Raw genomic sequence first — 27,132 nt, 5'->3', positions numbered from 1 at the left:
CAATCTGAGATTGCAAATTCAGTCGTACTGGATTTATCGAAGTCTTACATTTCTGATTAGAGGACTCAATGGAAAAAGTTTTTGCCTTTGGTGGAATTTGCCTACAATAACACGATTCACTCTTCGACAGGGAAGGCGCCATTTGAGATTATTGAAGGTGCTCTGAAGGCTCCACCCTTCCTAAGCACAAAAGATAAGATTTTTGAAGATTTTTGAAGCCGACCAGTACACAAGGGACTTGGGCATTGCTTTTGCCAAGGTCTGGGAGGCTTTAGAGAAATCTCAAGAAAGACACAAGAAGGCAGCAGATCGACACCGTTGCGATTTGAAATTAAAGGAAGACGATTGGGTGCTCTTACGTTTTAAGAAGGAACGCCTGAAAAAGAAAAAGGAAAAGGAGCGGCTTTTTCCAAAGCTTAGCATGAGATACTATGGACCTTTCCAGATAAAAGAAAAGAAAAATGATGTCTCCTTTAGACTGAAGCTGCCCAATACTTAGAGAATCATTAGGAAGGGAATGGAGTCTAAGGGGGCCTCGTTATTTGCCATGGGATTAAAAAGGAGATTATGGAAGGGGCAAATGGGTGGATGCCATGTGGATTGAAATGGTGGGTAAGGCAGGGCCTAAAAGTAAGTGGTCAAACTTGTACTCTTTTATAAAATACAATGAGAAAATCTCTTATAAATTCAAAAAAATGAACTTTTCTCTAAATAGTTGAGTAAAAACCAACCCTTTCTCTCTCTACTGGCTGCCAGTTTCTCCCCCCCTCTCTCCTAAAAGGGGTCCCCTCCAAAAACGTACTGATCATTCCCTCCCTCTCTCTCTACTGTACCATCTCTCACTTCTCTTTACTTCACCTTGTTTCTCTTTCCTTCCTTTCAGTTTTCCCTCCCAAAAGCTCTGCAGCAGAAGTTTGAACCTCCTTTCCCTCCTCAAGCTTACTGCATTCTTGAGGGCTGCATTCTCCTCAGACTGAAGTTCTCCATTACTCCATGGGCTTCACTAAACACCTCTAGCTAAAGCTTAAGTTTGCAGCATATCCTTCTGCTACATCATCCCTCTTTCTTTCCTCAACAGGTTTCTGGCTCCTTCTCCATTAAGCTCTCTAAAGAGGATCTACTACCCTCTCAAGCTTTGCAACATTTCTTCCACATTAAGACAACAAGCAGGTGGAACAGTATAGCAGCAAGTGGCATCCTTCACCTTTGTGTACCATCAAGATTCTTGCTCTTTATACAACTGAGAACATGGATGTGCAATGTCTAATCATAAGTGTTTGTGTGCAGGTTGTGCCACTATTTCCCATGGCATCATTAGGTACTCGACGACCTAGGAGTGTCATTGACTCCATTTCATGCAGCAATGTACAAGACGACGATGGATATTGGGTGACGATGGAGTTAAAACGAATGATGTGGGTGACAATGCAGCCCAGCTCAAGAGGTGCACACAAGGTCTCAAGGAGACACATGGCTTCTCGAGCACACCATTGGAAGGGAAGAATCATGGAGTTCAAGCAAACACAAGACGGCAAGAGACTTGCGAAGGTGCAACATGTGTATGTTGCTTCACAACTGAAGCTAGAGACAGCAGTGGCTCCATCGAAGTTTCCTGCAAATTGTAATTTTCACTCCTCTTGCAAGTTTTTTGGTTATCTATTTAGTATTTCTGCCTTGTGTGTTGCTTTTGATGACTGTAAGATTTCCATTGCTTTTTGTTCATGTTTACAGATGTTTTTCCATCCGATTTTGTAGAGTGGGAGCCAATAGAGTCCTTCACTGGAACTTTTGAGGCTATCCACACTGAGCTTGGCAAATTGCTCTATGTTGGTTGTCAGTCCTCTGAGCTTGCCTCACGTGACATTTTTTTTTATGATCATACTTATGTCACACCTAGGCGAAATGGATATGGTAATCTATCTCTGGTTCACTCGCCAACCTTGGAGAGTTTGGAATGGCCTACGCCAGACAGTGCCTTGATCGCAGCAATCAAAAGGAGAATTGAGGTGGATGTGCAAGCAGCAATGAAGTGCACCTATAATTCCCATAAAGCCACGGTAACATGGTTTATGTCTCTTCATGTGTTTGTGTTTATATTTCAACTTCAGAGTGGTTTATGTCTCTTCATGTGTTTGTGTTTATATTTCAACTTCAGAGTGTTCACAGTACACCAACAATGTGGACTTGCAAAGGGGGAAGTGCGATCAACGGGTTTCTTGCAGCTGGATGGGAAACTAAGGTGGTCAACCACCAGGGAGATAGAATCAAGTGCTCTGTAGTTGCTGACAAGGTGGTGTTCAGATACCATATTGCAAAGAAAAGCTTGTCGATGGTCTTTTCCTATAGAAGATGGAAGCTGACGATGGGAGAATGGGAGGCACTAGACTTTGAGGTTGCTGCTAGAGAATCAGTTGACCTGCAAATACATCTCCATGGCGATGCTCTGTGACCATTGTGGAGGAATCGAATGAAGTTATCCAAGAGATAGATGAGCATGCCGAAGCATCTATGGCACTCGTACTCATGCAAGATCCCAGCGCCACTGAGGAGGAAGATCGAATGATAGAGGAAGATGAGGTGTTGGAAGAGATCCCGGACCTCCAAATTCTCACTTTGCATCCAATGGTGGTGGATGATCGTCAGTTTCTGTTCCTTGACGACATTGCCAAAACGTTAGGACTTAGAGAAGATGAGTCACTTGCAGTGCTTGCTATCTATGCGGGCATGAAGGATCCCAGTGGGAACGAAGAGAAAGTCAATTTTCAAATTGATTTCGAAGGCCAAGATCTCCCAGCAAGCCTCTCCTTCCTCCCCAGTTAAAACGAACAACAGTTGGTGCAAACAGTAGCAAGTACACTAGTAGAAATAAAATCACGTGCCTCTTTCTACGAAAGCGTATCAGAGAGCGCATTTCATCCACACAAACCACTGATTGCAATTGGTAGTGAAGATCGATCTAGCATCGATCTTACAAAGAAAAATCTTGAAGAGAGGGATGAAGAAACTGAGGTAAATAAATCTAAACTTGGTAGAATTTCTAGTATTCCTTACTACAAGTGTTCATATCAATTAAAATGCTTTGCAGACGGCTTATCATGTTGATAAGTTCGCAATGCGTACTGCAGGTTCGCGCAACGTCTCCACGGGTAGAGATAGTTCTCTTTGGCACTACCTGAGCCATCTGGGGCCATCGATTCTTAGAGTTGCTCACACAGAGTTCTCCAAGAATGGTTCTGCAGAGCTGCTAAAGTGTAAAGCATTAAGTGGCATACTCGCTAAAGATTCTCTCACCTTAAACGCTCACAAATGTATATTGGTGGACCGAGAGGTAGCATTGTATGCCTTTACAGGCAAACACCCAGGCTCGATCCTCTCCCACTGCGCCTTGAGCCTAGGTCAAGAGTTGACAAACCCAAAGGAAATTGTAAAATCCCTTCATGTTAAGTCATCCATTCGCCCATTACCCAAAGATGTAATTCGTAGAAAAACCAATCGACCATGATGCAATATTCAATAAAGAATAAATGTTTTTGTCAATGATTTTTGTCACCATTTAGTACTTGTTTTTTTATTCATATTGTTCAATAATTTCCATTTTTGCCCGCCGAGGCACACACGTGCACAGAAACTCGAACATGCAACCACCGAACAGCCGGGGGGAGCGACGAGGGGGGGTGTACGGGGTCAAAAAGGGCATGTGACGCATCGGCGGCGTCGGGCGGGGTCGGACAGAATTGCTCCCTGTGCGCCACGGCGCACAGGGGCTTTTTGTGCACCGTCCGACCCCGCCCGGCGCCGCCGATGCATCACATGCCCTTTTTGACCCCGTACGCCCCCCTCGTCGCCCCGTTTTGCAAAATTATCTCCGAGACGCTTCCCCCGGCCGCCCGGTGGCTGCATGTTCGAGGTTCTGTGCACGTGTGTGCCTCGGCGAACGAAAATGGAGCCATGGTGGTTAACTTAAATTTAACATATCCAGGGTTTTTTCCGTACGTACATCCAACATGCTTCTGTACCGTACGGTGCGCCCGTACGTACCGTACGTGCAGAGCTTTAAAAAAAAAATTTGGCCGTCGGTTCCTTGTCCGCCTGGTCGGACTGGTTGGGCGAGGCTTTTTATAAGCCCACCTATGCTATACCTCTTATTACCACAACAGAGAACTAGAACACAGTGACAAGTCTTTGCACAGAGACCAAGGAAGGACTTGCCGCCACCGATAAGGTTCTCCCTCCCTCCCTCCCTGTGTGTTTGGAGTCGGCAAGCCTCAAGGAGGCACTCTAGAGTCCTGACCTCGCGAAAGATTGTAAGTTTTGTATTCAACTTTGAAGTGTGCGTTAATTGTGTTGCAGAGTTATCATGCCTCGTCGACCTAATCCTCTTTGGGCCGAGCACACCAATGTCGTGAGAGTTGTCAACACAGGAGGCCAAGCAGGTTCAGGGACTCGCACTTGGATGTGCAAGTACTGCGGAGAGCAGATGACGAGTACAATTACCAGGGTTTTGAAGCACCTCACTAGTATTGGCACCACTGGACATTGTTGGGGTTGCGAGGCTATCCTACCAGCATTGAGGGATGCCTTGATTTTGGAGCATTTTCCTCCAGGATCTACTGCATCGTCACAGTCAGGGGGAGCACGTGCAGCAGCAGCAGCAGAGGATGCCTTGCAGGATGCATTACTTGGAGATATTGGTGGCTCTGCGTCTGCAGCGCCATCATTTGCAGGCACTAGTAGAAAGAGAGCTCGTGTTTCACAGGCTGAGGATGAGGGTGCTAGTGCTGCAGCAGCAAGTGCAGGTGGGGTTGAGGGTGTACGTGGCCCAAGGCAAACCACATTGCCATCAGGTGTACACAGTGATTCATGGGTAAAAGAGAGACAGAAAGTTGCAGAGATGGAGATTGCGCGGACTCTCATAGAGTGCAACATTGCATTCAATGTGTTGAAGACTGATCAATGGAAGAGGATGGTGAGAGCTATTTCATAGGTTGGTGCTACAGATTCCTGGAATGGTCTTGACTACCAAAAGATGCGCACTACCATGCTTGACGACCAAAAAGAGATCATAGACCGAGCATTACTCCAGTGAAGGTTGGGTGGCAACAATTTGGATGCACTATTCTTTCTACTGGGTGGAGTGACACGCGGAGGCGCCACATTATCAATATCCTTGTTTCCTCCTGCTTGGGCACATACTTCTTACGAGCTATGGATGCAGGGAAAGCTGGAGAACGCATTTTTGCGGTGTTCATCTTCAAACATATTCGCCACGCCATCAAGGAAGTTGGGGAGAAGAACGTCGTGCAGGTAGATACTGATTCCTGACCATGTGGCGTGCACATTTGAATTTTGCATACATTGTCCAACGTAATAATGTCCACACTTCATTTAATATCTTGTCATGACTCATTGTAGGTGGTCATTGATAATGCCTCCAATTGCAAGGCCATGGGGGATATGGTGGAGGCTGAGTTCAAGCACATTGTGTGGACACCATGCGCTGCACATTGCCTAGACCTTCTCATGGAGGACATAGGCAAACTTCCCTGGGTGCAGCCTGCAGTGTCTAATGCGTCCAAGCTTACCACTTTTTTCCGCAAAAAACACCAGGCCTTGGCAATCTTCAGGAGCCACAGCACAGTAGACATGGTGCGTCCCTCGAAGACCAGATTTGCATACATGTATCTGGTGCTTCAGAGGCTGTTCAGATTGAGAGATCCACTGTTGCAGACAGTTGTGGATCCAAAGTGGAGATTGATGCACCACGCTCAGTCAGAGGGGACCAAGTACATTCAAAGAAAGGTTCTTGATGAGACCTTCTGGACACAGGTGCAGTCCTTGGCAGTGGCTCTACAGCCATTGTATGTACTACTACGGGTCACAGACATGGAGGGCTCTACACTTGGGTTGGTGTATCATCTGTTTATGCAGATGAAGACACACATTTCTGGATGTATCTCATTGACACAGGATCGGTAAGTACAAACTACAAAGTGCTCTAATGTCCTCATGTGACATGCTATTTATGATTTTTCAAAACACATACTTACTGTGACTATTTTGTTTGCAGTCGTGATGATATTTTGGCTATTGTAGAGACTCGATGGCAGTTCATGCGTTGTCCCATCCATGGGATGGCTGCAGTTCTTCATCCTCTCTACAAGAGCCAACAATTGTTTGAGGAGGCTTCATTGCTCACACTACGCTCTGAATATCTGAACATTATATATGATGAGGATGAGCAATTGATTCTGGATTCAGAGATGAGTAGCTACATGAACAGTTTAGGACCCACCTTTGTGTGGTCCATAGCATTGAGAAAGGAAGCTACCAAGCTTCCTTTAACATGGTGACAGAACTATGGATGCCAAGGCCCTCCCAAGTTGTGCCACCTTGCATTGCGCATCCTTTCTCAGGTGAATACTGAAGTCTAAATTATAATTTATAATTATTGAATGATGAATCTATATTGTCACACATGACACTTGTGACCCATGAGTGTTCGCTATTTGAATTGCTGTAGGATTGCTCAGCTGGGGCATGCGAGCGCAACTGGAGTGCATACTCTCTTATTCACACGAAGATCCGCAATCATCTTAGCACCAAGTAGTTAGAGAGACTGGTTTATCGCCGTACTAACATGCGGCTTGTGCGCAGCTTTCATGCCTTGGGGACACCCAAGCAGGTGAGATTTACATGCACATTTATGAAAACAAGTCAATGATCAAAAGACAGTGTTGAATCATGGACTATGTTTTGTCTTGTCATTGTAGGTGGATCCCACAGAGTTGAAGATGGTGGCAGATCCTACTGCGGAGGAGGTCGATGTACGGATTAGAGATGAGCAGGAGGAGATCCTTCGAGAGTTGCACAGGAAGCTAGAGAGCGTGGATCGCTGGGTCACTAGATCTCGCTCTCGAGCTTACAGTATTCCTCTTCGCATTGCTGCTGCAGATTCAGAGGTTGCACACAGAGAGAGCATTCACAGAGGAAAGTTACCCGTTCGGCCTGCTCGTAGACGAGCCAATGAGGCTGTTCGACTCATCCACACCCAGAGTTCAGAGGCTGATGATCCAGATGAGGGTGATGCACCCCTAGCATCTGTGCCAGAGGAGAGAGAGCCCGATCATGATGATGAGGGCAATGTCCAGACAGATGGAGACATGCTCTTTGAGTCTTCATCAACCTCTGATGATGATTTTGAGTAGTACCTACTAGTGATTGCCCAGTGCTTTGGGTCTTGGGACTTGGACATTTGTCATGACTCATTTATGCTTTTTATTTTGTTGCTTGAGCCACCCAGACTCTTTATTGAGTGACTATGTTATTTTTGTGTCAGGATTCAGCATTCAGTTATGTACTTTTGACCTACACTATGCCATGTGGTCTGGACTCGATTGTAGCGGTTACTTAACTTGTGGAGTGATTTTAAGTGTTTTTTGAAAGTTGTGGCTATGTTTAAGTATTGTGCAGTGTTTTTAAACTAGATAGGTTGTATATAAATTTGGAATTCTTTGTATTTTAAGCTTTTAAAAAATATACTACGAATTTTACGTACCTTATGGCCCAATCCATATGGTACAACGTACAGTACGTATCGAACACGTACCGAATACTACGTACCTTACAACCTTGAACATATCCAACAATTCAAATACATATAAAAAACAATGTACAAATTAAAATTGAACCATTGCTCTGAATGGTAGAAATTCGCCAATTGATATTATAGAGAAAGATTACAAATCTCATGAAGAGAGAGTACATGGGATAAACTACATCTCATGAAGGCATCCTTTATTTCTTAAATTTAGTGCTAAGGCTAAATCCGTATAAAGTTACACGCTTTGCATGCGTTATACAGGAGACGCCATCTTGAAAAAGCTGCACCAAAATGTCTTCAGCGGCATCCTGTAAGGCCAATAAAGCTGCGCGTTGTATTCTTGTAACGGAATCACTATATTCATCTATCATCTCTCTCACCACCCAAGAGAAGGCCGCTTTGGGTATGATTGGCTCAGTGCTCTTTTGGTATTTCCTGATCTCACTCAGAGCCACTGTGCTTGGCCTCCATCTCCGCTTTTTGTGTGTTGTTGGTGGTGGTGGAGGAGCCGCCTGCCTAGCCCATTGAGGAGGATCATCTTTGTATTTTTTCCTCCTCTCCTCTTGGGTTTGCTGCTCTTTTGGAGTCACCTTGTCCCTTTTTCTTTTTGTACATTGCTTGGCTCTCTGAGGGATTTTTGAAGGCTTTGAGCTCCTAGCCTTAGCTTGTTGGGTGGCTTGAGCTCTATCTTGTGCCGCCTTCTTCTCTGCCTCTGCTCGTGTTTGTAAGTTGGCAAAATGAGCTCTCTCGGCCTCGGCTCTCTACCTTTCCTCTTGCTCTCTCTGTCTTCTCTGCTCTTCTTGTACTCTAAGGGCTTCTTTTTCAACTGCCTCTTTCTTTTCCCTCTCCCTTTGTCTTTTCCTCCTCTTGGCCTCTTTTGCTTTAGATAGATACCCGGTCGCCTGGCATTACCTTGATTACTCTTTCTTTGATTCGCGGTGGAAACTTTCGCGGCGTAGTATGTGGGGTGGCCTGAGCACCAATGGTTGTGGCAAGAGGCGATGGCGGTGGATTTTGAAGTGAACCTCAATATTCATCTTCTGTTTCTTGCGTTGCTCTGCGAAGAGGTGAAATCGTTGGGGGATCTGGAAGAGGTGTGCGAGTGGCATGGGTTAAATCGTCGAGACCTCCAAATATGTGTCGCATGCTGCCTTGATCATCTGGATTTGATGGTTGGGGAGGCTCTTGGGTGTTTGGAGCAGGCTGGGGCACTGGGTTATCCACTTGTGGTTGAGGATGTGGATTTGAAGCCGTGGATTTTTCATGGATTTTCGACTGCGGATTTTCTGCGGTGTGAGTGGTTGTGGTGGTATTGTTGTGCGTAGTGCCAGCCTGCTCGTGTGAATCGTCCATGTGGTGAAAGATGTGAGTGCGTGTGCGTTTGTGCTCAAGTGGATCTTCTAGAATGTGCAAACATATAATGAACTTCAAGTTGTGAATTTAAACTTAATAACTCAATAATACCATTAAAAATCCAAAATAACTTCAAAATTGTTGAAATTTGTTACATGAAACCACTGACTGGGACGTCAATAAATCACGTGGCATTACAACGTAAGCTCAATATGGGAATGGTTAGTGTCAGAAATTTATTGATTTTCCACCCAACGTCTGCCATTTCGTCGCCTTGTCGCCAACCACTGTCGAAAGCGATCTTTTACACTAGAAGCATGATATGATTACGATCGACTCACGCTAACGAATTTCTCTTTCTGCATTTCAAGCTTCTTTGCACTCTAGTCTTCTTCCTTCCTCTCCCCGCTAAAACTCTGTAGAACCAATTGAACATTTCGTGTAGAGCATTGTTCTTTTTCCTTCCACCTCCATGCCTTGTATTTTTAAAATACACTGCTTTTGCTTGATAGTGTGAGCTTTCCATTCCTTGGCTACTCCAGATGCCCAATAAGCCGAATGTGTCGAGAAAAAATGAGCTATGAGCAAAAGGAATATGCTGCAAAAATATAAACCTTTAGTTCAAACACTGATGTTTTTTTTAATCCAAAGACAAAGTGTTTAACCCACTATGTAATGTGTTATGTGTGTCCCTCCCCCCCCCCCCCCCCCCCCCCCAAGGCATTCACCATTTGCGCTGTGAAACTATTGATTACAAACTTTAAAGTGGATATCTCAATAGAAGTTAGATTTGCCTTTTTAAGCAAACGAACAATATCATCTACAAACTGCCATAACGAGCACGCTTAATTCCTAGGGCTGCTTCGTTACCTCTGTAGGTAGTAATGTCACACACCTTTTCCTACAATTGAAACTCATTGGGACTTTGAGAGTTAAAATAGTCTGAAAGCATATGCCTAGCTTTACTACCACCCATACATATTTTATTAGGACGATCTTGTGTACTTCTAAGATGCCTTCCTATCCTTTGATAGCTCTACTGCACCGCCATGAAGGCCAACGCTTGATAGAATAGATTCAAGTTCTCTGATACACTCTTCCCTTCTTTCTGCAGGCTCCATATTCCGAGCATAATTAACATGGAGCATCAGCAACTTGTCAAGAATTCGTAGACGGGCATGAAGAGTACACACATGCACATTTATCAGAGGAATCGGTAGAATAGGATTTCAATTTGGATCATCCATGTCTCGATTAGGGGGTACACTCTGGTTACAACTGAGGATACCTTGAAACCATTGTTGGAGTGCTTTACCCACTGTTTGTGTAGTGGTCACACCTTTCGCAGAATTGACTACAGCTTTGCCACCCTTACTCTTACCCTTACCTTTCGCAGAGTTGATTGTAGCTTTGTCACCCTTACCCTTACCCTTACCCTCAGTTCCTAATGAGACTTTACTATGGCAGCAATAAATGCATAGCAAGAGGGTCATTGCACCTTGCTTGCATCCTAACATACACTTGAGAGTTCTCAAGTCTCCTGCCAAATGCCACTCCACTTGGAACATACCCAGACCTGAAACCTGCAATCGTTGTCCTTCTTCTTGTTGCCGAATGACGTCAACGATTGGGGTGTGATTAAAATACCATTTGAGAGACTCATGTGTCTCATGTGGGAGATGAAAAGCTGCCAGCCACCAAATATTCTTCTCGGATTGTACACCTAAATAAGTGTTTCCCTTCTCGCTGGCATTTAGCTCAACATCAATGCCCACCAAGGCTCTGTTCATAAGCGTAATGCTTACCCTTTCAAGCCGTTGACCTTTGACAATCTGACACTCATCAAGCTTCATCACAAATATAACTTTGCCATCACACTCTTCCTGTGTCAACCCATAAAATCTGATCATTGACTCCTGGAGCTTCAACAAGTCAACATAGACATTATTGAACTCGTTGTAACGAAAAGATTTATTCTCTTCTAGTGGCAGGACATCCTCCACATATTGAAATCCACCCAACAAGCTTGCAACATCATTATTGGCGCACCTTTTTGCGACGCTAACACTGTAAGGTGTTGGCAGCAACCTAAATAAACCTTTTTCTCTGTGACCTAGTGTGACAAGCCTATACAAAGCTTCGTAGTCCTTGAAACTTATTCCTACGCTGTCACACACCTCCATTAACTCCTGAGGTGAAACAATGTTCTTCAACTCACTGAAATACTTTTGGCGCAAAACTTTAGCATTGCCAGCATTGAATGGCTCATCCAATAGCTCCATCAACTCATTTGGTTTGATGATATGCTGCAACAGAGTATGTCAGATTGTTTCAGCATTGGACTCGATTCCCATCATTGTCCGAGCCTAGTTCCTACATATTGAAATAATATTACAGCAACCTACAAAAAATGTACGCAATTAGAAGCTTGCATTTGTATTCCTACCGAGTTTGATGGATACGTTTCTTTCGAGCTCCACCGCTTGAAGTTAGCATAGACATCGTATGTCTCTTGCGCTTGCGAATGTGATAGCCCAATGGAATGTGTGTAAGATGATCGATTCGCCGGCGCATATTACGTGTAGTGTATTGTAGCTGAACCATAGTAGTCTCGTACGGTCCCGTACGTTTTGTACGCGTACGATGATGTGCGGTACTAAACGAACTAAAAAAATTTATGATGTATGATGACGTTATGTACGTTCAAATTTAAAAAAGCAAATAATTATCAAGTCTAAGGGCCTAAAGCTTAGGCCTTAATACTTACTTATAGAAACTTGACATTTGTATAGATTACAAGTTAGTAGTTACAATACTACAATGAAAAGAGTCAAGACTCAAAGACTAAAGAGAATGAGCATTCCATAAACCAAAATGATCATTGAAATTTGATAAGTAGAGACCAAGTGGTAAGGGCTACAAAGTACTCAATAAGTGGCAAGGGATACAAAAAAGTGGGGGGACCAAGTGGCAAGGGCTACAAAGTACTCAAAAAGTGGCACACCATAATAGAGAGACTAAATAGTAAAGTCACTAGTCACTAGAGCTCTCATCATCTTTCTCATCTTCCTCTTTTGAGCCTTGCTCATCAACATCATCCTCTTCCTCACAAGAGTCGAAGGATGACGGCTCATAATCTCCATCACTAATGAGGTTGCCTTCATCATCATACTCTGGCTCTTGAAGCTCTCTATCCTCCATAGTGATGGCCGCCGCACAAGAGCAGCTTCCGGAGCCTCGCCGCACATAGGTCCTAGGAGCCTCCGTGGGTGTTGTTGATGCTTTGCCTCTACCTCTTGTAGCCCTGGCACTTGTGCCTCTTGTAGCCGATGTAACTCCATGGATGACAACCTTCTTGCGTGATCGTGTGCGAGAAACCCGGCGATCAATCTCCTCAAGCTCCAAGTAGAGCTCACGAAAAATCATTTGCTCCTCAGGGTCTTGCTCTTTATTGACACTCTTTAGAGTGTGAGCTCATCCACGTTGACCTATTTGACATTTACAACATTGGACAATGAAAACATAATTAGTATATTCAAAGTAATTAAAGACTAGAGTATAGAAAATGGAGTGAGTCGTGATTATAATTTATAATTTATACCTGTCGAGCCATAGGCATCTCATGCATAGAGCGCAACATGCGTAAATTGGAGCGACAATAGATAAGTCGCTCTAATTGCTTCGTTGAGAGCTTGTTTCGGATTTTGGTGTGGATGAGGGAGTATGCGGACCAATTACGCTCACATGCTCCCAATGAGCAATCCTAAAAGACATCAAGAGAGACATAAGCTATAAGAGACTATAGCTGAGGAGATTTTGGTGTGGATGAGGGAGTATGCGGACCAATTACGCTCACATGCTCCCGATGAGCAATCCTAAAAGACATCAAGAGAGACATAAGCTATAAGAGACTATAGCTGAGGAGATTAAGCACAAAATGTAAAAGTTTGAGGCTTGTCTCTTACATGGCCAAGAACCCTCAAAGCAAGTCGTTTGAGAGTAGGCAATTGATAGCCAAAGCTCTCCTACCAAAATAAAGGCTTCACCAAGGATTGCCGCTTCCAACACAAGTTGGAAGTAAATGCGGTGCCTCGTGTCGCTTTAGTTGATTACCTTTTGGAGAAATGCTCCAATGTCCTCTTCTTTTAGCACCTTAAAGAGGTAATTGTTGCGCTCCTCAATAAGCTCTTGATTTGCAAAGAGTTCGGGCTTCTTGTAAGCCGGATGCAAAAGAGACGCAAAGTAATGGATAGGTCTCTTCATCCAATCCCACCGCTTTGTGATTAGGAGGAGAATGTCGTCTCTCTTGGGAGAGTCCTCGAGGTAATCACTACAAGAAGAGAGAGGAAATGTACTAAGTAGAGAAACAAGCATGTAGAATTTAGATATATAGAGAATGTATTATGTAATAATAAATATGTACTTATACCGTGTTCCATCGGGAGCCCCATCTAGGATTGTAGACTTCTCGATCTCCTTGTAAGCTTCCTCCATGAAGTGCCATAGAAGCCCAATAGTTGCCCCTTCCATGTCGGTCATGCGGAGAGCCTTGTACAAGGGCAAGATCGCAACGACAAGACCCTTAATTTCTTGCCAAAACTCCTCCCGCAACCAAAGCCATTCGATGGCTTTTGCATCTTGTTGTGAAGCGGCGGACTCTCCATTCATCCACTCCTTAAACTCATCGGAGACCATGGTCTTTTGTATTTTGTTTTGCACATCATAGAGCCGCTCTAGAAGTAGCCACATGGCGGCAAAGCGAGTGGCTGATGGCTTCTTCAACTCAAGGTCGGAGTAGGTGCGGTAAATGGCAAGCACCCTCACTTTGCCATTGATGAAATTGATGATGGAGAGTGCTTGGTTGAGGATATCTTTCACCCAACCTAGCTCCCCTATGTCTTCAGAGAGAAGGTCAAGGCAATGAGAGGCACATGGAGTCCATACTATGGATGGAAATTCCTTCTCTAGCCTCTTACTCATTGCCTTGCAATTTGAAGCATTGTGGGTAATCACTTGCACGACATGCTCCGCACCAACCTACACAAGAGGCATTTGTGACAAGAAGAGTTAAAACTTAAAAATTAAAACATAGGACTCATTGGCAATTGCTCAAGACATAAAGGCTCGATTTACGGTTTTACCTCAAGAATGGCTTGGCGGATGTGCTTCCAAATGAATGCCCCGGTCACTTTCTTCCCTCTCGAACCCGCATCCACCACCCGCAAGAAGTACGTGCCAAGAGGACAAGAAACAAGAATGTTGATGATGCCCCTCTTCTTGCGGTCGCTCCATCCATCGGAGAGGATAGAGCATCCATACTTTGCCCAACCCGCACGTACGGGCTCAAGTGACTTGTTAATCCTTGCCCTCTTTTCATCAAGCTTCTTTGTTCTCATGTCGTGGTATGACACACCCGTCCACCCTTCGCATGGACCAACCGCCGCAATTGCTATGATCATCCTCTTCCATCGCTCCAACCGAAGAATATTGAAGGAGAGATTGCATTCAATCACCGTGCGGGCAATCTCGATTTCCGCGATTTTTTGTCTGTCCTTGAGGAAAGACAAGGGGCCGGAGCATCCACCCACCGATTTCGCAAGAGAAGTTTGCTTTGCTATCTTCGGAGGCCAGCCACCATCACTTCAAGACCCCTTGGACTTCTTGGACTTCTTGGAGGAGGCACTACCATCACATGAGGCACCGGTGGCACCGGTAGCAATGGACATAGTTGGAGAGGCCTCTTCCTCCGAAACGGAGCTATCAACATCCGGCGACACGAACTCATCCGAGGTGACTCTACCCTTGCGTGTCTTCAATGGCAGATACTTTCTCTTGCATTCCGCAACGATATCTTCAAGGATATTAGGACATGGCCCCGCTTGTCCTCCCATCTTTGTCAAGTGGATGATGAGACGGGTGACGGAAGAGGTCATAGCTTTTGGGCAATATTTGCACCACCACTTGCAAGAGTTTTGCTTGTCCCCCACCCGCTCAAAATATCGGCAATGCTTCTCAAAAGCTTCATGAAGAGGAGGCGGCATTATGTAGTATATAGCTAGTAGCTACTAGTATGATGTATGATGTATGGATAGATGAGAGAGAGAGAGAGAGAGAGAGAGAGAGAGAGAGAGAGAGAGAGAGACCCAAGGAAGCTTGAAGGAGAGAGTCGAGACCCGTCACCCAAGGGAGCTTGAAGGAGAGAGACGGTAGACCCAATGGAGACTCGAGAGCTTGAGCCCACTTGAGAGCTTCAATGGAAGCACATGGATGACGAGAGGCTAAAGCATTGAGAGGCTTAGGGCTAGAGCTTGTACAATGTAGCTTGTAGTTGTAGGTTGTGTTGGATAACAAAGGGGAAGGGTTGCTTAAATAGGAAGAGCCTAGAGGAAGAGCATGTGAGCAATGGGCATTGGGCAATAAGCATGGCAATGGCCCCTGGGTCATGGGCATTGCAATTGGCTTCAAAACTGCCCGTAAACGGCTCCAAAAGGCCTACAAAGTGGACGCTACAAACGGTCAAAAATCTGCCAACGGTCATAAACTGCCGAAAAAAATGACCGGACGAAACGAACGAATCGAACGGGACGGGTCCGGCTGAACAGAATGACAGGTTGCGTACGACGTACGAAAACTACCCTGAGCTGAATATAATTGTCTAGGCGATGCTCTTGCTCCATTTTTTGATGCTCTGCCTTTGTAATAAGCTTTGACATCTCGTCATTAAGCTGCTTCGTCTTCCCATTGGCTTCCTCTCTGACTTGTTGAATGTCTTTCACGTACTTATCTTGCAATGAAGAATAGGCAACAGAGATATGTTTTTTTGCTTCCCTTTCATTGAAAAAAGCTGAATGTAATCTCGAGCACTAGCCAACAGTTCGTCTCTCCCATCTCCAATAAATCGCAGTAGCTCAGTGACATTACGGAAAGGCGGTGATGCATTGGTCATTGGATCACAAGGGTAAATATGGCCATCAACCCATAAGTTGATTGCCTTGCATCCATGGTTCCGTAGCTGGTCTCCAGCATTGGGATTAGATGTGCCAAGTCGCACAGTTGCATACTCCTGCTCTAAATCAGCGTTTAATTGATATCGTTTTGATTTGTTAGTAATGTCTTGCAGTGGTGGGGGATTGAATGACATTGTGTTAGTTAATCAAACAAATTAGTGAGAATGTGTAATGGTGACTGCTACAAGGAGGTGAAGGTGGCTATGGAGGAAAGAAGTGGAGAGTACTCAGAGTTAAGAGACAAAGATTATGTTGTGGAAGGAAGAAAGAGAAGGAGTGCAGCTCAATCTCCTTTGAATTCGAATTGTTGATCATAACTGTAGAGAGAGAAATGTTGCAGCACACAGAGGTAATGGAGTTTTCCATTGCACTCGGCTAAAGCTGGAGTGGGAGAAGCATGAGAGAGAGAGAGAGAGAGAGAGAGAGAGAGAGAGAGAGAGAGAGAGAATAAAGGAAAGAGAGAGTGGGAGAGAGGACAAACCTGCAACCTTAAAGGATCTGCACTTTTTCAGAAAGAGACAGCCAAGAATGTTCCTTAATGATTGGAAGAAGAAGTGACATGAGAGAAAAGGGGGGAAAGAGAGAGAGAGAGAGAGAGAGAGAGAGAGAGAGAGAGAGAGAGAGAGAGAGAGAGTTGGCTCACGTTTTAGAGAGAGAATGCAATGAGAGAATGTGAAAAATCTGCTTTTCTGGCAAGGGGGGCTAAAAAATGCCTCCTTTAATGAGTTATAAGTAAGAAAGTGTTTTATATGTTAGAGAGAGAAGAGGGGTGAAAAAAGGACATTTGGAAATTCATTTACTCCCCTCTCTTTTGGGTTACTAAATAAACTATTTTCAAATTCAAAATATAGAAATGGCTTTTTAAAAAATCTCAGCATAGGCTTTTTTGCCCTCTCTTTTAGGCTTGGTCAAATTTGGCTTAAGCTTTAAGCATTCCCTTAAACTGCCAAATAAAGAGGCCCTCCTATACCCCATTCACTTCCTAATGTCACAATTCTTTTTATGTGTCTCTTGAAGCCTTTTAAAGGCGATGTGCCCGATGATGGGGAGCCAGATGAGCAACCCGAAGTGAAGGAAAGCGAGGAGATACTCGTTCCAGAACATATACTGACACATAAAGATAGAAAGATTAATGGTAAAGTGATTAGGCGGTTCTTGGTTAAATTCAAGAACTATCTTGCATTGGATGCAAAGTGGATGGAGGAGGAGGACCTAGCAAATACTCCTTAGATTGTGAATCTTTACCTTGAAGCATTTGGTTTAGCATAGTCTACTCCGATAGAACCCGATTTCAGCATGGGCGAATCTAGTGCAGCGGGTTTGCACAAGACGGGAATCACTCCGCTTTTTTGTTAACAGATTGCCCCGATTTTGGATATAGAGTCACTGATGTCCCTTTGGGTTCCAGGGATACTGCTGAATGAACTGGAATTCCCAATAATGAATATGATACTGATTGATTTGTACTTGACTTGTTTAAGTGCAGGAACTTATAGACGAAATGATTGCAGCATTTCGGTCTCATAAATCTCTATAGACATGATTGCAATATGGATTAGTTAATCGGGCATCTCTGAGGTCCCGACTGGATCTAGATGCGATTGCTAAATACGTTGCCGATTATCATGGTCTGCGATTTGGAATGATTTTGAATGTGATTTGTCATGCGATGTCTTGTGATGTCAACTGATGTCCTATGATGTGATTGTCGATTGGTACATGTGCTAGATGTGTTGTTCCAAGTGCGTCGGTACTAACAATCAGTGTCTGCTAAGACAGTTTATGGCCTCTGTCTATTTTTTTGCGAGCGTAATCGAGGGCGATTAAAATGCTTTCAAGAGAGGGGTATGTCAGAAACCAATGACGTGGCACTGTCCCAGATACACACACACACTGCTAGACATGACACGTGGCAGACAGTACGGTTCCCCGCAATATGCGCCGCCAGGCTAACGTGGCATCCGTACGGAAATCCCTGAATTTGCACCGCAAAATCAGCTGACATGCTGATGTGGCTGGCGTACGGACAGCAATACGGAATTTCCTACTTTTGCGCTGGCTGAATTAGCAGATTTTGGGATATATTGCTTTATTTTTGAGAAGCTTTTAAACTTACTGCTTTTGGGGCTCTGCTTTTGAGCATCCCTTGTATCAATAAATAAGTGGGCATGGCCTCACTTCTTAGAGCATCTGGACGCTGAGTCTGAGAGTTAGCACCTACCCCCTCTCTTGTACTTTGAACACAGATTAATACAAAAAGAAATATCGAAAGGGGCGCCAGTCTTTGGGGCCAATATCTCTACGCACGGAACTATGCCGGACCGTGTTGACCAAATTGTGAAGTGTGAATTGAAGTAAATCTCTACTGTGTCACCGTAGAATCTTGACTTGGGGTGTCCATGTTTGTTACACAATGTGCAAGATAGAGTGTAGGTGACGGTCCTGCCCTAAAAAGTGTGTGCACGTAGCAACACTCTTTTGCAGATCGTCTTTTTGCTTGTATCTATCCGCAGTTCCCTTCCGTTTTGACGTGGTCTACAACTTTGCAGAAGAACGTTTTGCAAATTCCTCACCGTTTTGCTGACATTCAACTCAAACTGGCAATACACAACAAATTTCAGGTCTTTTTATCTGCGCAGTGTGCGAGTATGATGCACATTTGAAAGCACGACAGGTGCTTGAAGTTGGGTGCATAAATTTTGAGGTTGAAGATGCAATTTCAACTTGTGCAAAGCTTGAGGTTTGAGGTTTTTGAGTGGGTACGAAGTACTGAGGCGTTTACACACCCTCGCAACAGTCTCTTGAGAGACGCGATTTTCCGAGCACGCATGCGCTCGGAGGCGGAGTCTTCCACATTGGAACTACAAGTAGAGCTTCTTTCACAGGTTTTGGCATACATATTGTCTCCGAACTCATCTACTTTGCATGCATTTCTCTTAGCCGACATAGACATATTTGTGCTCTTCTATGAAGTTTCAGAGAGTTTGGGCAACCATTCTGATACTGTCTTGATGTATGGTCTTTGCAATTCCTAAGAGAGTCCGTTCTCTAATCTTTGTACATAGCTTCGTTGCAGGACATTTCTGCATTGATTCAGTGCTTCAATTATGGTCATTGGTGGCAATTTGCATATGATTTTGGCGCTTGTTTATGCGCAGATACTCTGTTGGTGTACATCGAGTACGGATTGTCATTGTATGCGACATTGTGGAGCCATTTTTACCGTTTCTACTGATTGGTATTGAGTCCTTTTTGGGAGATTGTTGTGGTCGAGGTTTACTCCCACTTTCCCATACCTTGGGTTGACAGTTTTTCGATCATTTTGTAGTGGTCGAGATTATCTCCCACTTTGGAATCTTGGATATGGTTTTATGGTCGAGATTTGAGCTAGAGTTTATGCTTCTCGTGCAAGGGAGACTGTGTTCGATTTTCCATAGATTTCTTGCCATAGTATGGTTTGATTGCCATACAATTTTTTGATGCATTTGTGGTCATTGGATTGAGACGGTGATTCCCTCTTATTATGGTCGACTTTGCTCCTGCATACGGTTGCTTTTCGCACATAGATTGGTGTTCTCATACCCACTCTCGCAGGAGTGAGATTTGTGTATGCTCGTAGTGGCTAAAATTTATAGGTAGTCACAGGTTCTACACGTTACAGGTACAGCTTATACGCAGTTTTCACATTTTGCACACAAATTTGTGGGATGCGTATTGAGCATCACATTTGCTCTCTACTTATGCATATCTTTATGCATTTAATTGTTAGGTGCAACGGAGTGAATGTTTGAACTTTGCTCAAGATGAGTGCTCCGAACTGTGCTCAAGGTTCCTTTTGTTCTTATGGAAGGGAGAGCCTTCCGTTCTTAATGAGAGAGTGCAATGATCATAACAAAGTGAATGGACACTGTGCGTGCAAGTGTATGAGACTTAGAGATAGAGAGAGAAGAAAAATACAACACCAGAGACATTGCAAAACCCTCCTCCGAAGGCCCCATTCTCTATGGCGAGAGCGGTCTACTATTGATTGCACAATTCTCTACAATGCTTGGACTTGCCGACGATGTCAACGACGATGTGGACGACGACGAGACGGGCTGAAATCTGAAAATGCTAAGGGCTGAAATCTGCAAATCTTTATCTGCTGAATTCTGACTCTATGTCGATGACAACTGTACGACGATGACGCGCTGAAAACGCAGATGCTGAAATCTGCGTTTTCCGGGCTGAAACTATAAACCTTGCGGAAACTGACCGTGCAGCGAGGAACTCCTGTGGGAAGGTGAGATCTGCGAGGTTCGAGACTTGATCTGCGGACTGCTGAAAACTGGAAACGCTGATGTTCCTTGATGTTTCGTCGCGGTAAATCTGCAAAACACCGGGGCTGATTTGCAAACCAAAAACGCTAGGGCTGAAAACTGATCTGTTGTCGCCGGATGTCCTGCAAATGCAAAACGCTAGGCTGATCTGTGGTTCTGTTGTCGCCGGGAATCTGCAAATGCAAAAAAGCTGGCTGATTTGGGGTCTTGATGCAAAACGCTAGCCTCTGCTAGGCCTAGCAAAAACGCTAGGCCTTGCTGGGGGTTCCTGCTGAGAAGGTGCATGTTGAGCAGTGCTCCTGCTGCCTCTTCTGCCAATTAGTGCTAGTCTAGGTTTGCTTATATACAAACTTACTCATTTTGCCCTACCTACTTTCCAACAATAGTCACTTAAAAATAACAAGTGAAAAATGTCAAAAATAGGTAAAATAGGCTAAATGCACTGGAAAATTCCCCTGAAGGATTCTGATGGGAATGCTTATGATCATGCTGTGTGCAACCAGAGGATATGCATCTACACTAAGTGTCTGGACATGCACGGTCTGCGAACAGACTCCAAAAGTGCCAGATCACTTCCTATTCTAGACTGACTTGACGGAACTGAACCCTGGTCATGTTGTAGCTTGTCCACGGACACATAGGGTTGGATGTGTCACCTGACATTTATGCTCTAGCGAGAGTTGTTTATCCCACTGTTGAGTTTTTGCTACTTGTTGTGCTTGCATAAATCACTTTGCGCTTGTTTATGCATTGACTTTGCTTGCTTTGAGCAAAGATTGAACACTGCTACCGTACATTGTTTTGGTAGAGCCACATTGTGCATATGCGAGCATCAAATTGATATAGAGGTCGAGTGATATCCCACTTTGTTGCCATTTTGGCATGGTTTATGGTTGAGATTTTAATTGAGATTTATCTCAGTTTACAAGGGAGACTGTCGGTTTTCTCCCAGGATCTCTCTCCATAGCATGTGACAATTCAAAATCGACAGTGATGACTTGTGAGAGACGGCAGTCTCGTAGTTGCCGATATATGCGATGTTGGCATAATGGTTACACATGGCACATTAGGCGTCGTCATTTCAGACGTATGAGGTAGCAGCGGAGATGTATACGTGATGCTGAGTAGGTTTTGACACATGCTAGAGAGGTGGCTTTATATGCCAGTGACGGTGGTGTCATGTTCACCTTTAGCGTTTCTCTTGCTTACATGTCTTCGAGAGGTAGTACTTCTCCCTCTTGGTTGCTAGATGAGGGTGCAATTTTCCACGTCACACCAAATTGTGAGTGGTTTAGTACTTTCTCTAGTGCGAGCTTTGGTCGTGTACACTTGGCCGATGGTTCGACGTTTGACATTGCAGGTGCAAGAGTTGTTTGCTTGTCATTACCTAGTGGTGCATCCTACTGTAATAGACTTGGACACTCCAAGTCGAGAATCTATCACAACACACGAGCAAATTGAAAGAGCTGAACAAGACTGAGAGTAAGATGACACCGCACGGCGTAGTTCTGCGCCTAGAGAGATTGGCCCCAAAGACTGGCACCCCTTTCGGTATTTATTTATTATTAATGCTTCTCAAAATACAATGTCCGAGGATCCTCGTCTCGACAGTGCTCCCAAGAATATATGCCTGAAACTAAGGCCCTGGCACTTTATTTATAGGCCTTGGGCCTTCCAAAAGCTAGTGCTAGGGCTGCCAGCCCGTTTTGCGAAAATCTGTACAGGTGCCACATCAACAACACAAATTGTAGAGGTCCATACAATCTGCCACGTGAGCAACACAAATCGCAGGTTCTGTAAAACTGCCATGTCATCAGCCCTTCCATGCTTCATTTAGCCTTTTTGTTCCTTGGGCCCCGTCAGATAAAACCCCATAAGTCCGTACAACTTATAAAAAATAGTGTCCTTTCATTTTTGGCCTCTCGGGTTGATTCTGCAAGTTAATACAACTTCTTCTACATCTATCAGTAGGGCTCCGATCCTTCTATGTCCGGAGTTAAGTATAGACGCACTAGACAACACATATCCAGTACTTGCACGAAGACGACAGTCTTTGAACATTCACATGACATTGACATCACTATTCCCGTCGAGATCTTTGATGAGAATCATAATCATTGTAATGTATTTAGCAATCACATCCAGATCTCACCGATCTCTAGCGGATGTCAGGATTGACTAAATCTTGTTACTATTATATTCACATCATCCCTCAGGTGAACAAGGCCGAAATGCTACAATCATTTTGTCTTTCAAACATGCACTCAAACACAACACACATGAGAGAGCACATATATCAAACTCATTTAAGGAATTCCCATTTCAAAGTACTTCTTTTCATAAAGTCATATAATAAAATATTGTCAACCCACAAATTACTATCATCCCAGTTCCCCTGAAATCTCAAAAGAAATCAGTGACTTTAATCCATCTGTGCAATCTGAGACAAAGAAGCGGCGTAACTCTCCTCTTGTGTAGTCGGCACCGCACCAGATTCAACCCGCTGATCATCGGTAACTCTTGGAATAGTCAAAGCTAGACCAAAAGCCTCATGGTAAAGCTCTAAAATCCGGGAGTATCTGCTAGGTCCTTTCCTCCATCCATATCACATCCAATGACGGATAGTTCTGAAACTTGACTAAATACCGGCGTATCAGCATACCTTTCACTTTCCTTTCCTTGTGAGCCGACATCTCTTCTGGAACAAAAATCTCCTCTGTCTCTTCCACTTCAGGTTGCTCCTCTGGCTTCCTATCCACTGGCACCTCACCTTTAAAAGGTTTCAACAGACTCACATAAATGCATTGTGAATCTTCCAAGTATCGAGTAACTTTAGTCCTTTCGTTTCCGTAGGCGTGCCTTCTCAAACCGTAAAAGCACCCAATCATCTTCCTTCAACTGCAAGTCACGTCGATGCATGTCCGCTACCTTCTTATCCCTCGCTTGAGACTTCTCAAGAGCCTCGCGCGCCTTTGCAAAAGTAGTACGCATCTGCTTCAAAAATCTTATCCTTGGTACTTAGAATAGATGGAACCTTCTAAGCACCCTCGATGACCTCAAATGGCGCCCTCCCTGTAGACGTATGCACAGTGTTGTAATAGGCAAACTCCACCAAGGGCTAATAGTTCTCCCACTGAGCCATCGATCAAAGATGTAAGACTTCAACAAGTCCAGAACCACTGAATTCGCAATCTTCGATTGCCCATCTGTCTAGGTGGAAGGAAGAACGGAATTGTAACTGAGTAACCAATATTCTTCCAGATTGCCCTCCAAAACAAACTAGTAAAATGGGGATCTCTATCTAAAATCATAGATTGAAACATGCCATGTAGTTGAAATATTTGCGAGACAAATAGTTTAGCCAAACGATCTAGCTAAAACGTCTTTTTGACCGGAACAAAATAAGCATGCTTGCTGGATCTATCGATGACTGTCCAGATGCCATCGTGCCCACTTTGAGTCTTAGGGAGATCAAAAATGAAATCCATTGCTATACTTTCCCAAGGTCACTAGGTATAGGTAAAGGTTGCAAAAGACCCTTTGCCTTGTGCCTATCGGACTTGACCTTCTGGCATATCAAACAACTGCGAATAAACTCATCCATGTCCTTTTTGAGCCTCGGCCAATAGAAGAACCGTTCCACACCTTTCAAGGTGGTTTCTATGCCGCAATGGCTTGAAAAGGGTGGACATTGGCACACTCTCAAAATCTTATTCCACAATGTTTGTGTTACACAACAATTTTTTCCGCGTCAAATAGCCTCCCTTAAGAGAATAGCCCACAACCACTTCCCCACTGTAATCTGTCAAATATGTTTGCAAAATCTGGATTTGTGGCGTACTAATCTACCATATCCTCGAACCTGTGGTGATGAACCGCCGAAATAGCCAAAACCAAAGGCTTATGAGACAGTGCATCCGCCACCACATTCTTCTGTCCCTAAACATGCACAATATGAAGGTGAAATTGTGACAAAATGTTTGCCCACCGCATCTGCTTGTCCGAAAGCTGTTTCTGAGACAAGAAATAGCGTAAACTCTAATGATCGTGAACACTATAAAATCGGCTCTGAGTAGAAATTGTCGCCACTGAGTAAGAGCATGGATAACTGTCAGAAGCTCCTTTTCATGAATCTATGCAACCCGTTCTGGTTTGGAGAACAATCAGGTCTCATAAGCTATAACATAGCCCTCCTGCATCAAGACCACTCCTAGATTGCGACCACAGGCATCACATTATACTTCAAATGGCCTTTGCAAGTTTGACAAAACCAACACCTGGCCAATCGTCAACTTCTCCATGAGTATTGAAGGCTGCAATCTCAGATGATCCCCATAAGAAAGGAAACCCTTTCTGTATCAAAGCAAGCAGAGGAGAAGCAATCTCCGCAAACTTTCTAATAAACCGTAGATAGTAAGAGCACAAACCCAAAAAGCTTCAAACCTCATGAACATTCAATCTCTAATGGTCTCAACCTTGGCGGATTCATTTTGACACCCTTCGCAAAAACAATGTGCCCCAAAAAGTGGATCTCTGGTAAGAAAAACTCACTCTTCTTCCCATTCACCACCAACCGATGTTGCTTAAGTCCCTGGAAAATCTGTAACAGATGGCGTCAATGCTCTACCTTATTCTTGAAGAGTACAATGATAACGTCAAAAAAGGTTCCCACAAATGACCTATACTGTCAAAAAATCATGTCCATCATCCTGTTGAACGTTGCAAGAGCATTTGTAAGACTAAAAGGCATCACCAAATACTCGTACAATCCAAAAGACGTCCTGAACGCGGTCTTGTATACATCTCCAGGAGCGATCCTGATCTGATGATAGCCACTTTTCAAGTTGATTCTACTAAAGCAAGTAGAACCCTGTAACCTGTCCATTGATCTTGGGTATTGGAAAGTTGTTCTTGATAGTAATTTTATTGAGACGTACTGCACGGAATCAAATCAATAGTGTGATCTTCAGGACGCTGAGGAGGTAACTCTCCTGCTGATAAGACTTCAAAGAAACAATTAATCTGAGCTTGCAAAAATTCTTGTCGTTCCTTCTCAAGGTCGGACAAATTTGACATTTTCTTGTCATATATATTTCATGTAACAAGATCAAGTAAACAAACAAACTGGATTTCATTAATCTCGAAATGGTCGAAGCCGATACAAGTGGGACTGACTCGCCCTTCAATTTTACATCAAGTACTATCTCTCTACCCTTTTCATTCTTCAAAGTTGCTTTTCTCGCCCTGTAGTCGACCACCACACTGTTCTTGTGGAACCAAGGAGTTCCCAAAAAGGCGTCACACCCTTCCAAAGGCATGATGTAGAAGTCCTCTGCCCTAGATACCCCTGGCAATGTAACCGAAGTTTGTCTATGATAGGTGTAATGGCAACATCCTGTCCGCGTGCGACTAGAATTGCCTCAGCCGGTGGTCCCATTTCTTCTCGCGTAATTCCGAGTGGAGCCGCCAATTCAATCGAAATGAAGTTGGCCTTGGCTCCTTTGTTGAAGAAGACAAGGGCTTCTTGATCTTGTACTTTGAAGTTTGCCCCACGCTCTGCAGAACTCCGTACTTTCACCCATTTGCTCACGGTCAGTCACCTCGAAATCTGCTACCAGTCCTGCTATTGCGTTTCCCTTCTTTGCTCACTCCTTCGCTGCTCTAGAACTCTCTGCATTGTCTTTTGGCTGTTCTTTTGGTACCTTGTCAGCATGGTGACAACCTGAAATGGAAATGGAAAACTGGAGTTTTGAAGTTTTGACCTCGATCGAACGATTAAGAAACGGGGTTTTTTTATTTTTTAAAAACCAATATAATACTTAGAACAACAAGCCTAGAAAGATAAGTCAATGATCATAATTTCATATTCTACAAAACTTCAAAATTTATATGAAAAAAACTCAGAACCTTCAAGCTACGGTCTACAAGTTAATGTCAGGGCCATCTCCCAAGTGTGCAAAATGTGTTGGTAGGCACTACTGAAGTCTTGACCAAGAACTTCCTAGTACTCCAAGAAGAAAACTTAGAGTCAAACCATCGATCCCCTCGGCAACTACCCCTCGGGACTGCCGCAAGAGCCACCTGTAGCTCCTCAGTGTGGAGCAGGCGCTCAAGCCCCTACCTTTTCCCTTCAAATTGACCCTTAAAAAATAAGGTTCGAAACGAAGTTTCTTTCGGTCCGAAACGGTAAGGAAACCGCCTTTTTCGTTTTGGGGCCTTGAAACACGGTTTCTTGTTACTATGCGTGTTAGGGCACCTGGCCAACACATGCCCGTGTTTCCCACAACCGTAACATTTACCCTCCTTGAAGTATCCGGCTCGTTGCTCTGTCAATAGTGGAGGGTCTAAAGGTCTCTTCTTCTGTTCCTTCCTTCTTTTACTGTTGTTTGTATCTTGCCCGGTCCAAACTGTGACCAATCTATCTGTAGGATACGTAAGAGTGTCCCCATGCATTGCAAACCCTTGCTTTGCGTGTCGCATTAGTTGTTGCATGAACTCGGACTTCTGCAGCAAACAATAATCTCGTATCTCTGTAGGTAGACCACCACAAAATTGCTCTATCTACTACTCGAACGTAATTTTCTTGCAAGAAGAGGCCGATAAGAAAGTGTCCCAAAATCTCTGACAATAAGTATCTAAAGTGTCCTCCTCAGATGATTCCAAGCTGTAATCACATCACGTTTGTATCTTGAGTAAGCCATGAGGAAGTAAAGACTCTGTTGAACAGAAGCCACTTTGTTGATGCCTCCCTCCGTAGAAGCAGGGTAGACCACCAAGTCTGTGCGTTCCCCTTGAGTTAGGATGTCGTCCTCCCGACTTTGGAATGCTTTGAATAGCGTCCTCCAAAATACGC

At 44.1% G+C, this 27,132-nt stretch overlaps 1 protein-coding gene across 2 annotated transcripts in view; it reads right to left on the bottom strand.

Moving 5' to 3' along the window:
• LOC147461804 (Haloacid dehalogenase-like hydrolase (HAD) superfamily protein) overlaps nucleotides 1–27,132 on the bottom strand; it is a 133,007-nt gene that overhangs the window by 5,393 nt on the left and 100,482 nt on the right. The window contains exon 11 of one of the 2 annotated variants that reach the window (XM_086509251.1): nucleotides 9,072–9,551. The exons of the other annotated variant lie outside the window; for it this stretch is intronic. Coding sequence (XP_086365377.1) covers nucleotides 9,362–9,551 — 190 coding nt within the window. The 3' untranslated portion in view covers nucleotides 9,072–9,361. Of the gene's footprint in view, nucleotides 1–9,071; nucleotides 9,552–27,132 lie in introns of those variants that run through there. 2 annotated transcript variants of the gene reach the window in all.

This window comes from Adiantum capillus-veneris, chromosome 3 (genome assembly GCF_014529385.1).
Source record: "Adiantum capillus-veneris isolate H3 chromosome 3, ASM1452938v2, whole genome shotgun sequence".
Taxonomy (NCBI): domain Eukaryota; kingdom Viridiplantae; phylum Streptophyta; class Polypodiopsida; order Polypodiales; family Pteridaceae; genus Adiantum; species Adiantum capillus-veneris.
Note: the sequence above shows the minus strand (reverse complement) of the source record. Positions and strands in the feature narration are given on the sequence as shown.